The 12,500-nt window shown below is 46.2% G+C and overlaps 1 protein-coding gene across 1 annotated transcript in view; it reads right to left on the minus strand.

Moving 5' to 3' along the window:
- The window catches only part of LOC147087049 (uncharacterized), a 29,225-nt gene extending 26,580 nt beyond the window's left edge, over positions 1-2,645 (minus strand). The window contains exon 1 of the mRNA XM_085978022.1: positions 2,476-2,645. Within this exon, the coding sequence (XP_085834148.1) occupies positions 2,476-2,645 (170 nt within the window). The remainder of the gene's footprint in view (positions 1-2,475) is intronic.
- Positions 2,646-12,500: the final 9,855 nt, after the last annotated feature.

A 12,500-nucleotide genomic window follows, 5' to 3' on the forward strand; every position in this document is an offset into this window, starting at 1 on the left:
ACAGAGTTAACGTTTCGGGTCAATGACCCTTTGTCAGAACTGGAAAAAGTTCGAGATGTAACAGATTTTAAGCAGGTGCAGAGGCGGGGGGAGGGGAGGAAAGAACAAAAGGGAGGGTCTGTGATAGGGTGGAAGGCAGGAGTGGTTAAACATTGCAAATGGGGATGGCAGAATCATCAACAGCTGCCGCCTGAAAAAAATAGGGGTAGAGGTTATGGTCTGAAATTGTTGAGCTTGATGTTGATTCCAGAAGGCTGTAAAGTGCCTAACAGAAAGATGAGGTGCTGTTCCTTGAGCTTATTGGAACAGTGCAAGAAACTGAGGACAGAGAGGTCAGAGTGGGAGTGGAGCGGAGAATTAAAGTGACAAGCAACCGGAAGCTCGGGGTCACCCTTACGGACTGAACAGAGGTGTTCCCAATCTGCGTTTGGTCTCCCCAATGTAGAGGAGACCACATCATGAGCAGCGAATACAGTATACTAAATTGCAAGAAGTACAAGTAAATCACCATTTCACCTGGAAGGAGTGTTTGGGGCCCTGGACAGTGGGAAGGGTGGAGGTATAAGGGCAGGTGTTGCATCTCCTGTGCTTGCACGGGAAGGTGCCGGGCAAAGGGGAAGGGGTGATAGAACTGTGGACCAGGGTGCCGTGGGGGGAGCAGTCCCTTCAGAATGCTGAAAGGAGAGGTGAGGTGAAGATGTGTTTGGTGGTGGGATCACGCTGGAGGTGGCGGAAATGGTGGAGGATGATCCGTTGAATGTGGAGGCTGGTGGGGTGAAAGGTGAGGACAAGGGGAACTCTATCGTGGTTCCGGGAGGGGCAGGGGTGAGGGCAGAAGTGCGGGAGATAGAACAGACACGGTCAAGGCCCGTGTCAACCACAGTAGAGGGGAATCCTCGGCTGAGGAAAAAGGAAGTTTCCGTTGAATTGGACTGGGCTCGGGCCTGCAGCAGCTTTTTCACAATTACTCTGAGCCACGAGCAGCGACGGCGCACAGGCCCAAACAGCAAAGACAAAGTACTTTCCTCCCGGGTTGCCAGCAGCCGGGCCCAGGAGACCCAACCTCCAATCCGGGAGGGTTGGCAGCCCGCAGTGAGGATCGGGCTGTGTCTCCCAGTCACTGTATAGATGGAGGTTTAGAGGGAATTTCCTCCAAACTTCACCCCTCACCAATCCGTGTGAGAAACTGAGGGTAAGTCACAGGTCACCAATATTCAATGTTCAGTCCAACTGTTGACACCAAACTTCTAATCCTGGCAGGATAGGCGCACCAAAGTCAGTGTTCTCAGCCCAACATCCCCAGCATCGAATCTTTGACCACGCTCGATCAGCTCCAATGTACAAGGACAAAACAGTATGCCTAGTCTTGTACTCAATTTTCCTATAGATACAACCCCAAACCCTATTTGCTCTAGCTATCGCTAAACTTTGCTCATGATCTTTAAGGATGTATGCACTAGAATGCCCAAGTCTCTTTCTATCTCCGCCATCTTTTAATGCCTTTCCCTGAAGGGTGTATGAATGTTGAGCATTTGCCCTGCCCACATGCATAACATTGCGCGTATCTAAGTTATATATCATTTTCCAGTCTTGAGCCCAATCACCCAGCACATTAAGATCTGCCTGAAGCAGACGAGCATCATCTACAGTTCTAACACTCGCACAGATCTTGGTATCATCTGCAAATTTGCAGATTGTGCCCAAAACACCTACATCCAGATCATTAATAAAAGTAGTAAAGAGGAACGGTCCCAACACTGATCCCTGCGGGACAGCACTGGTGACCGGTCCCCAAACAGATCCAAATCCATCTAGGACTACTTTTTGCCTACGTCCTGTCAGCCAATTCTGAATCCAGCTCAATATATTACCACTTTGATCTTATAGAGAAGCCTCTTATGCGGTACCTTATCAAAAGCTTTTTGGTAATCTAAGTAGACAATGTCCACTGGACTTCCCTCATCACCAACTTTGTAACTTCTTCAAAAAATACAATTAGATCTGTAAGACATGACCGGCTTTTTATGAAGCCATGTTGGGTGTCTCTAATATGGCCCTCTCTATCCAAGTATTCATATATTGCATCCCCAATGATTCCTTCAAGCATCTTCCCTATTACTGATGTTAAACTAATGGGCCTATAGTTACCCGGGTCTGTCTTGTCACCTTTTTTTAAAGATGGAGACTACATTAGCCTCCTTCCAGTCTATTGGAACCATTCCAGAGTGCAGTGAGCTATTAGAAATACAGGCTAGGGCTGGCACAGCACATGCCCCATCTCCCTGAGGACTCTCGAGTGGATATCATCCAGCCCGGCTGCTCCATCTATTTCCAAGTTCTTAATTCTTTCTAAAACAATCTGTTCATCTATGTTAATACTGGTTTTGTTAGTAAAATTGTTAAATTCTAATAGTTGAGCATCATCTTCAAGGGTGAAGACCGATGCAAAGTACTCATTTAATATTTCCGCCATACCCAATGAGTCCTTTGTAACCTGTCATTGAACACTCTTCAATGGCCCAATACAGACTTTGATAGTTCTCCCACTCTTCACAAGTGAAAAAGCTTTTCCCATTGCTTCCACAGTTGTCTACAATCCTTTTTTCCATGAGCCAGTCAGCCACCTTGGCTTTTTCTGACCACATTTTCTTCTTTTTGACTTTGGGTTCATATTTGTTTTCCACATTTTTTAGCTTGTTCTTAAAAACTTTCCATTTATATTCTATTATATTATATTAAGGGATAGATCAATAGAGATGCAGTGGCAGATATTTAAGGGGATATTTCAGAATACGCAGAATATATACATTCCAACGAAAAAGAAAAATTCCAAGGGGAGGACCCACCATCCGTGGTTAAGTAAAAAAGTTAAAGATAGTATCAAACTTAAAGAAAAAGCATATAATTGCACAAAGATGCGTGGCAGGTCAGAAGATTGGACAGAATATAAAAAACAGCAGAGAATGACTGAATGAAATGATTAATAAGGAGAGAAAAATTAGAGTATGAGAGAAAGGTAGCTAGATATATAAAAACAGATAGTAAGAGTTTCTATAAATATTTCAAAAAGAAAAGAGTCAACAGAGTGAGCACTGGTCCTATAAAAACTGAGTCTGAGGAATTAATAATGGCAAATAAGGAGATGGCAGCTGAATTGAACAGGTATTTTGCATCGGTCTTCAATATAGAGGATACAAGTAACATCCCAGTAACCTCCCTCACACTGTCACTCAGTAACCCTCTCCCCAGCACCCTGTGTTACTGACTGTATCTCTACTGATGTTAATCCAGCTCCCTCACACTGCCACTCAGTAACCCTCTTCCCCAGCGCCCTGTGTTACTGACTGTATCTCTACTGATGTTAATCCAGCTCCCTCACACTGCCACTCAGTAACCCTCTCCCCCAGCACCCTGTGTTACTGACTGTATCTCTACTGATGTTAATCCAGCTCCCTCACACTGCCACTCAGTAACCCTCTCCCCCAGCACCCTGTGTTACTGACTGTATCTCTACTGATGTTAATCCAGCTCCCTCACACTTCCACTCAGTAACCCTCTCCCCCAGCGCCCTGTGTTACTGACTGTATCTCTACTGATGTTAATCCAGCTCCCTCACACAGTCACTCAGTAACCCCTCTCCCCCAGCGCCCTGCATTACTGTATGTATCTCTACTGATGTTGATCCCCTCTCATTCTTCTAAACTCCAATGAGTATAGGCTCAACCTTTCTTCATAAGACAACCCCTTCATCTCCGGAATCAACCTCGTGAACCTTCTCTTAAATAAGGAGACCAAAGCTGTACGCAGTATTCCAGTTGTGTTCTCACCAATGCCCCGTATAGTTGTAACAGGACTTCCCTACTTTTATACTCCATTCCCTTTGCAATAAAGGCCAACACTCCATTTGCCTTCCTAATTACTTGCTGTTCCTGCATGCTAACTTTTTGTGTTTCATGTACGAGGACACCCAGATCCCTCTGTACCTCAGCATTTTGTAATCTCTCATTTTGCAGCAAATGTTGGTACAGGGTAAATCTCTCTCTACACTGTGCCATCAAATTCTCCCAAGTCAAATACAGCACGAGTAAAGCTCCCGCTACCCAATCCCACCAAACACACCCAGGTACAGCATAGACCTTCCCTTTTGTTCTTTCCTCCCATTCCCCCCTTTCCCTGCCTCTATATTTGCTTAAAAACTGTTCCATCTGTAACATTTTCCTGTTCTGATAAAAGGTCATCGACCTGAAACAGTAACTCTGTTTCTCTCTCCACAGATGCTGCCTGACCTGCTGAGCAATGTTCCCTGTAAGGTGCGTGGGTGCGCGGCAATCTGTAAGGTCCCATGCACTGAAATTCATAGGCTGCGCAGTGAGCTGGAGCGGTGATGCAGTGATGTGGGAGCTTTACTCTGTATCTAACCCGTGTTGTTCCTACCCTGTGTGTTTTTGATGGGCTGGTTTAAAGAGAGCTTTACTCTATCGATTCTGTAGCAAGTCCGGGGATTCAGTGCATACACAGCGCAGACGGAAACACGGAACTTGCGGGGCCTCTACCAAGGCCTAAGTCGTGGTTACGGAGACCATGATTTCAGGGCCATTATCTTTGTTTGATGTAATCCTTCACTCCTGTGTATACAGACAGTGAGTCTCACGGCTTAAAATTCATTCAAATCTCAGTAAGAATACCCAGAACAGACTTTAATTGTCTTTTATTTGCTGCATTTTTCTAAGGTGAACCCAGATATCTGCAGACCAACATTCGTCCACATGTGAGCCCCTCCTCTCCATTTAAATCAAATCACGGTAACACTTTATTATTTAATCTACAATCACTGAGGTTCAGTATTGAAATATACCAGGAGATCCAGGCACGTTTTGATAAAGCAGATTTACAATGAGTTCAGTGGGGAAACAACAGCAATTCCTTTCGGTTCACTGGACTCACTGAAGGGAGTTTCTGTTCCACAGCAGCAGGTGTACAAACCAGAGTCCGACAGACCCCCTCACTATAACTGTGAACATTATTTCATAAATAGTGTGAGGGAACTTTAAACACAATCCGTGCTGTTACTATGCTGGGAGTGTGTGATTCGACTGTGTGGAAATATCTTTAATCTGTATCTAAACCGTGATGTATCTGACCTGTGAGTGTTTCATGGGGCGGTGTAGAGGGAGCTTTACTCTGTATCTAACTGCTGCTGCAGCTACCCTAAGAGTGATTGATGGGACAGTGTAGAGAGAAATTTACTCTGTATCTAACCCATGCTGTACCTGCCCTGGGAGTGTGTGATGGGACAGTGTAGAGGGAGTTTTACTCTGTATCTAACCCATGCTGTACCTGCCCTGGGACTGTTTGACGGGAAAGTGTAGAGGGAGCTTTACTCTGTATCTAACCCGTGCTGTACCTGCCCTGGGAGTGTTTGATGGGACAGTGTAGAGGGAGCTTTACTCTGAATCTAACCCGTGCTGTACCTGCCATGGGAGTGTTTGACGGGAAAGTGTAGAGGGAGCTTTACTCTGTATCTAACCCGTGCTGGACCTGCCCTGGGAGTGTTTAATGGGACAGTGTAGAGGGAGCTTTACTCTGTATCTAACCCGTGCTGTACCTGCCATGGGAGTGTTTGACGGGACAGTGTGGAGGGAGCTTTACTCTGTATCTAACCCGTGCTGGACCTGCCCTGGGAGTGTTGAATTGGACAGTGTAGAGGGAGCTTTACTCCCTATCTAACCGGTGCTGTGAAATCGCTGCCATGAGTAGATGTCATTTAAACTGGCCGCCACAGATAGATATCTCTAAAAATGGCCAGGCAGATGGATAATTCTTAAAATAGCTGCCGTGGATGGATATCTCTTAAAATGGCTGCCACTGTTCCCCATAACCCTTGACTCCCCTGTAGCTCAAGTTTCTGTCTATCTCAGCCTTGAAAGGCAGTTAAGAAGGCAAATGGTATGTTGGTCTTCATAGCGAGAGGATTCGAGTACAGGAGCAAGAATGTCTTACTGCAGTTGTACAGGGCCTTGGTGAGACCACACCTTGAGTATTGTGTGCAGTTTTGGTCGTCTTATCTGAGGAAGGATGTTCTTGCCATGGAGGGAGTGCAGCGAAGATTCACCAGACTGATACCTGGGATGGCAGGAATGACGCATGAGGAGAGATTGGTTCGATTGGGCTTATATTCGCTGGAGTTTAGAAGAATGAGAGGGGATCTCATTGAAACTTATACAATTCTAACAGGACTGGACAGACTAGGTGCAGGAAGGATGTTCCCGATGGCGGGGGAGTCCAGAACCAGGGGTTACAGTCTAAGGATAAGGGGTAAGCCAATTAGGACAGAGATGAGGAGGAATTTCTTCACCCAGAGAGTGGTGAACTTGTGGAATTCTCTACCACAAAAGGCAGTTGAGGCCAATTCATTAAATATATTCAAGAAGGAGTTCGATATATTTCTTAAGGCTAAAGGGATCAAGGAATATGGGGAGAAGGCAGGGACAGGGTACTGAATTTGGATGATCAGCCATGATCTCATTAAATGGCGGAGCGGGCTCGAGGGGCCGAATGGCCTACTCCTGCTCCTATCTTCTATGTTTCTATGAATATATTCACTGACTCAGCCTCCACAGCTCTCCGGGGTAGAAAATTCCAAAGATTCACGATCCTCTGAGAGGAGAAATTCCTCCTCATCTTCATCTTAAATGGGCGACCCCTTATCCTGAAACTATGCCCCCTAGTTCTAGATTGACCCATGAGGGGAAAATAACTCTCAGCATCTACCGTGTCAAGCCCCCTCAGAATCTTGTAAGTTTCAATAAGATCACCTCTCATTCTTCTAAACTCCTATGAGTATAGGCCCAACCTGCTCGACCTTTCCTCATAAGACAATCCTTTCAACTTGGGAATCAGCCTAGGGAACCTTCTCTGAACAGCCTCCAATGCAAGTATATCCCTCCTTAAATAAGGTGACCAAAACTGTATGCAGTACTCCTGGTGCGGTCTCGCCAACACCCTGTACAGTTGTAGCGAGACTTCCCTGTTAAGTCTGTGTGTTCCAGTTGTATTAAGGTTAATTACTGACACAGACTACAAGAATAAAGTTCAACAGGTCTTTACTAGTTGGAGGTCAGGACTATACTAAATACAATATCACTACACAGTACTTATATACCGGTGGTCACCACCGGTATTACGTATACAGCAGCCAGAGAAAGTAGTACATCTCTTAAGGTGGAACAGGCTTAAGTTCTCTTAAGGTGGAACAGGTTACATACACCACAATCCTCCCTTTTTAGCTTAACAGTCATATCCCCATTTAACATAACATAATAACATATATACATATATAACTTCAGGTATAAACAGTTCAAAGGTTCAGTCTCTCAGGAGGCCTTCTGATTCGGTTTGGATAACGCCTTTCAGTGGTCTCTGATTCTTGTTGCTGAGGTGACTCTTCTTGTTGGTTTCCTATGTATTGGACGTCATCATCAGGTACAGTGCCTGCCGAGGTAGATGCTTCAGGTTCATTAACGTCTTCCACAGTTGTCTCTGTCGCAACCATGGGTTCGACCCTTGCTCTCGATTCTACCAGTTGATCCGCATGACGCCTTATCACATTGTTACCAATATCTACTGTGTACATCAGAGGTCCTTGTCTGGCCCGAATTGTTCCGGACTGCCATTTTTCGTTTCCATAGCCCCTTGCCAACACTGGTTGTCCTACGTCGAAACTTCGAGTGGACTTGTTATTAATATGCCGGAACTGTTTGTTTTCCACTTCCCTCCGCACATTTGGTTTTAACAAGTCCAACCTGGACCGCAACCTCCTGTTATAAAACATCATGGCAGGACTTTGGTTAGTCACTGCATGAGCGGCGTTTCAATATGCCATTAGGAAATTGTCCACCTTGTGTTGTAACGGAATCTGATCATCGTTCATGGCCTTTATTGCCTTTTTGAATGTTTGGACAAATCTCTCGGCCAACCCGTTTGTCGCCGGATGATATGGGGCAGAGGTATAATGTTTCACCCCATTCTTCTTTAAGAATTTTTGGAATTCTTCTGACACGAACTGTGGTCCGTTGTCCGAACATATCTGTTCTGGCAATCCGTTCCTTGCGAATATTGTTCTTAACACCGCAATTGTCTTTTCTGAAGTAGTGGTATTCATCTTGATCACTTCTGGCCATTTGGAATGTGCGTCCACCGCAATTAGGAACATGGAGTCCATGAATGGACCAGCAAAGTCAATATGTACGCGTTGCCATGGGGCTGAAGGCCATTCCCATGGGTGTAGCGGTGCGATCGGAGGTGCATTTTGCACTTTTTGGCACCCAGCGCAGCTTTTTGTCAACTCCTCTATCTGTTGGTCAATGCCCGGCCACCATACATAAGCCCTAGCAAGACTTTTCATCTTAACTCCCCCCAGATGACCTTCATGCAGTTCCTTTAGAACTCTTTCCCGTAACTTGGGAGGAATAATCACTCTTGTCCCGTACATCAAAGTACCATGGCAGATGGACAGCTGGTCTCGCCTTGCCGAGAATGCCGGTAACAGAGGATCACCATGTGTTGGCCATCCTTTCACTGTCACCTTGTAAACTCGGGACAGTGTCGGGTCGTTCCTGGTTTCTCTTTCAATACTTGCATTGGTGACTGGTAAACAGATGATGGTCGAATGAAATAACTCAACAGGGTCAACTTTCGTCGTCTCTTCTGCTTCAGGTAGTGGCAGGCGCGACAGCCCATCAGCATTGCCATGCTGCTTTGTACCTTTGAATTCTATTTGATATTGATGTGCTCCTAGGAAAAGGGACCATCTCTGGAGTCGCTGTGTTGTCGTCACCGAAACACCCTTCTTAGGGTTAAAAATGGATACCAACGGCTGATGGTCTGTCAGAAGTGTGAATTTTTGGCCCTGCAGGTAATGATTAAACTTCTTCACTCCCCATACAAGGCTGCGAGCCTCCCTATCAATCTGCGCATAGTTGCGCTCAGCGGAGGTCAATGATCTGGATGCAAACGTGACTGGCCTTTCCGTGCCATTTGGCAACTTGTGTGAGAGTACTGCCCCAATACCATATGGAGAAGCATCACAAGCCAACCGAATAGGCAGTGTCGGGTTGAAGTGAGCCAACACTTCCTCTGAGGTGATCAATTCTTTGCTTTTGCGAAACGCCTTCTTACAGTTTTCGCTCCATTCCCATGGTACCCCCTTCTGTAAAAGAGCGTTCAGCGGGTGCAGTACCATGGATAGATTCGGTAGAAACTTATGGTAATAGTTAATCAATCCCAGAAACGACCTCAACTGAGAGACATTATCCGGAGCGGGAGCCTTTACAACTGCCTCTATCTTGTCAGGAGACTTATGAAGCCCCTCCCGGTCAATGACATGACCACAGTACGAGATCTGCTTCTGAAAGAACTCACATTTCTGCCGATTAACTCTAAGTCCATACTCTTTCAGTCTGTTGAGCACCAGTTCCAAGTTTGCGAGGTGTTCTTCATCACCATCACCTGTAATCAGAATATCGTCCAGGTAACATTGTGTGCCTGGAATTCCCTGTAATACCTGCTCCATGGCCCTCTGCCAAATTGCCGGAGCCGATGCCACTCCAAAAACCAGCCTATTATACCGGTACAAACCTCTATGCGTGTTGATCGTGAGGTACTGGCGTGACTCTTCTTCAACCTCCATCTGCAAGTACGCCTGCGCCAGGTCTATCTTGGTGAAGTGTTTCCCGCCAGACAACGAAGCAAAAATATCCTCAATCCACGGAAGCGGATACTGCACCGTGTGAAGCACCGGATTAACGGTGATCTTGAAATACCCACAGATGCGAACCTTCCCTGGTTCTCCTGGCTTGTTGTTCGAAGGACGTTTCATAACGGGAACAATGGGCGTAGCCCACTCACTCCAATCTACCTTAGACAGTACACCTGAACGTTCTAGCGCTTCCAGTTCCGCTTCTACAGTAGGTCGTATTGCATAGGGTACCGGTCTGGCTTTGAAAAATTTTGGTTGTGCATGTTCATCAATCTTGATGTTTGCCGTAATTCCTTTCAGTGTTCCCAGTCCTTGCTGGAACACCTCTTTAGCATCATCCAATATTTTGGACAATCGTTTAGGTTTGCCATCTGTTTCCCCGGAATCCACCGTTAGTGCTTTTAAGGAGTGCCAGTCCATATTCATTTTCCTAATCCACTCCCGTCCCAGTAGTGGTGGACCTCCTTCAGGTAGCACATATAAGTCCATTACTTGGCTTTCTTCGCCCTTGTGGACCACTTTTACCTCTATCTTTCCGATGGGGTACACTCTTTGCCCCGTGTATGTTTTCAATATAATCTCCGTATCCCATAGGGGAATATGTTGGAATAACCTTTTGTAATCTTTCTTATTCATGACCGTCAATGCCGATCCAGTGTCCAATTCCATCTTTACTTGGACTCCTGCTATCTGAAGAGTGACCCAAATTGTCTGGAGATCTGCATCCTTACCAACGTTGTGTACTCTTAAGCTACCCAGTTCATTACTGCTAGCGTCTGAATCTGACTTCTGTTCGTTCGAACTGGTCTTTGTCACTTTGTGCACCTTTATGTATTTTCCTTGCGGTGACTTTTTGTTGCTGGTCTTCTTTCCTGAACGGCATACTTTAGCTATGTAGCCAAGCCTGCCACACGTTCTGCATTCTTGGTTTTTAAACCAACACTGGTTCTGATCGTGTGTTGTCTTTCCACAACGATAACATTTTACAGTACTCAAACCCAATTTATTTGTACTGAGTTCCGGTGACCGTAGCTGCATTACTGCCGTGCCTCTCACTGCGGCTTCGTGTGCTGCTGCCATAGTGACCGCTTTCTCAAGCGTCAGCTCATTCTCCTCGAGCAGTCGCTTTTGTGTATCTTCTTTTAATAATCCACACACAAATTTATCTCTTAGCGCTTCTGTCAGTCCCGTTCCAAACTGACAATACTTTGCTAGCTTATGCAATTCCATTAAATATTCAGCATTGCTTTCATCCTTCAGCTGCCTTCTGCTGTAAAATTTAAATCGTTCCGCTAGCATCAGCGGCGTGGGGTTTAGATGATTTTTCAGGACAGTAACAATCTCCTCGAACGTCTTATCCGCCAGTTCATCTGGTGATAAAAGGTGTTTCAATTGCCCGTATGTCTTTGCACCCATTAAGTTCAATAAAGTTAGTGCTTTCTCTGCATCTGGGATTTTATTTGCTTTACAATAATTTTGTATGCGTTCTACATACATGGCCCAATCCTCAATGTCGCTATCAAAGGTATCAATGTTCCCATGTTTAGGCATCGTTGCAATTTATTTTATCCCAAGATGGCGGCTTCCCGCTCTTGTCTTCCTCCTCCGCCTACAAAATGGCGGTCTTCACCCACTGGCTGCAATGGCGTTTGGTGTGCCGCTGCTGCTCCCCTTTCCCAGCGGTTAGTAACTCCCCCGATGCTGTCTCCGCTTCACCGTGGCTCCCTCGGGCATTCGCGCTTCCCCGATGTCGCGCCTCGCAGCCCTTCTTGCAGCCCGGTTATTAGCACCGGCTGCGTTCGCCTTCACCGCGGCTCTCGCGCCTTCAGTCGCCCCAGATGCTGCGCCTTTTTGGCCCGAAAGCGGCCCGGCCCTTATCACCAGCCGCGATCGATGTCCCCGTGCTGCGCCATGCGGCCCGGCCCTTATCTCCGGTCGCGATCGATCTCACCGCCCTTATTCCTCCGTCTTCCTCCCCCCGTCTGTACAGCCAACGCAGCTGACTTTCTGCTCGCGTCGCTGACCGGCTTACCCGCCACCGAGGTAGAAAGAAGATAGCTGACTGCCGCTGATGGAGGCTTCGAGTTCAGGATGTCTTCTGCACTCCGGGTTCTCGATGCCTGCCGCGCGACGTGTCTTCCAGCAGGGTGATGAGGGTGGATGCCTCTCTTCAACGCCCGTTCTGTGGACGAAGCCGCCGTGGATATAAACTGCCGCAGGGTAAGAATCGGACTCGTCACCACTGTTAAGTCTGTGTGTTCCAGTTGTATTAGGGTTAATTACTGACACAGACTACAAGAATAAAGTTCAACAGGTCTTTACTAGTTGGAGGTCAGGACTATACTAAATACAATATCACTGCACAGTACTTATATACCGGTGGTCACCACCGGTATTACGTATACAGCAGCCAGAGAAAGTAGTACATCTCTTAAGGTGGAACAGGCCTAAGTTCTCTTAAGGTGGAACAGGTTACATATACCACATTCCCTACTTTTATACTCCATCCCCTAGCAATAAAGGCCAACATTCCATTTGCCTTCCTAATTACTTGCTAACTTTTTGTGTTTCATGTACGAGGACACCCAGATCCTTCTGTAGTCTCTCCATTTAAATAATATTTTGCTTTTCTATTCTTCCTCCCAAAGTGGATAACCCCACATTTCCCCACATTATACTCCATTTGCCAAATTCCTGCCCACTCACTTAACCTATCTATACCCCTTTGCAGACTTTGTGTCCT

Source organism: Somniosus microcephalus, unplaced genomic scaffold (genome assembly GCF_052327205.1).
Source record: "Somniosus microcephalus isolate GS21.2 unplaced genomic scaffold, FLI_Smic_1.0 unresolved_chr6, whole genome shotgun sequence".
In the NCBI taxonomy this organism is placed as follows: Eukaryota; Metazoa; Chordata; class Chondrichthyes; order Squaliformes; family Somniosidae; genus Somniosus; species Somniosus microcephalus.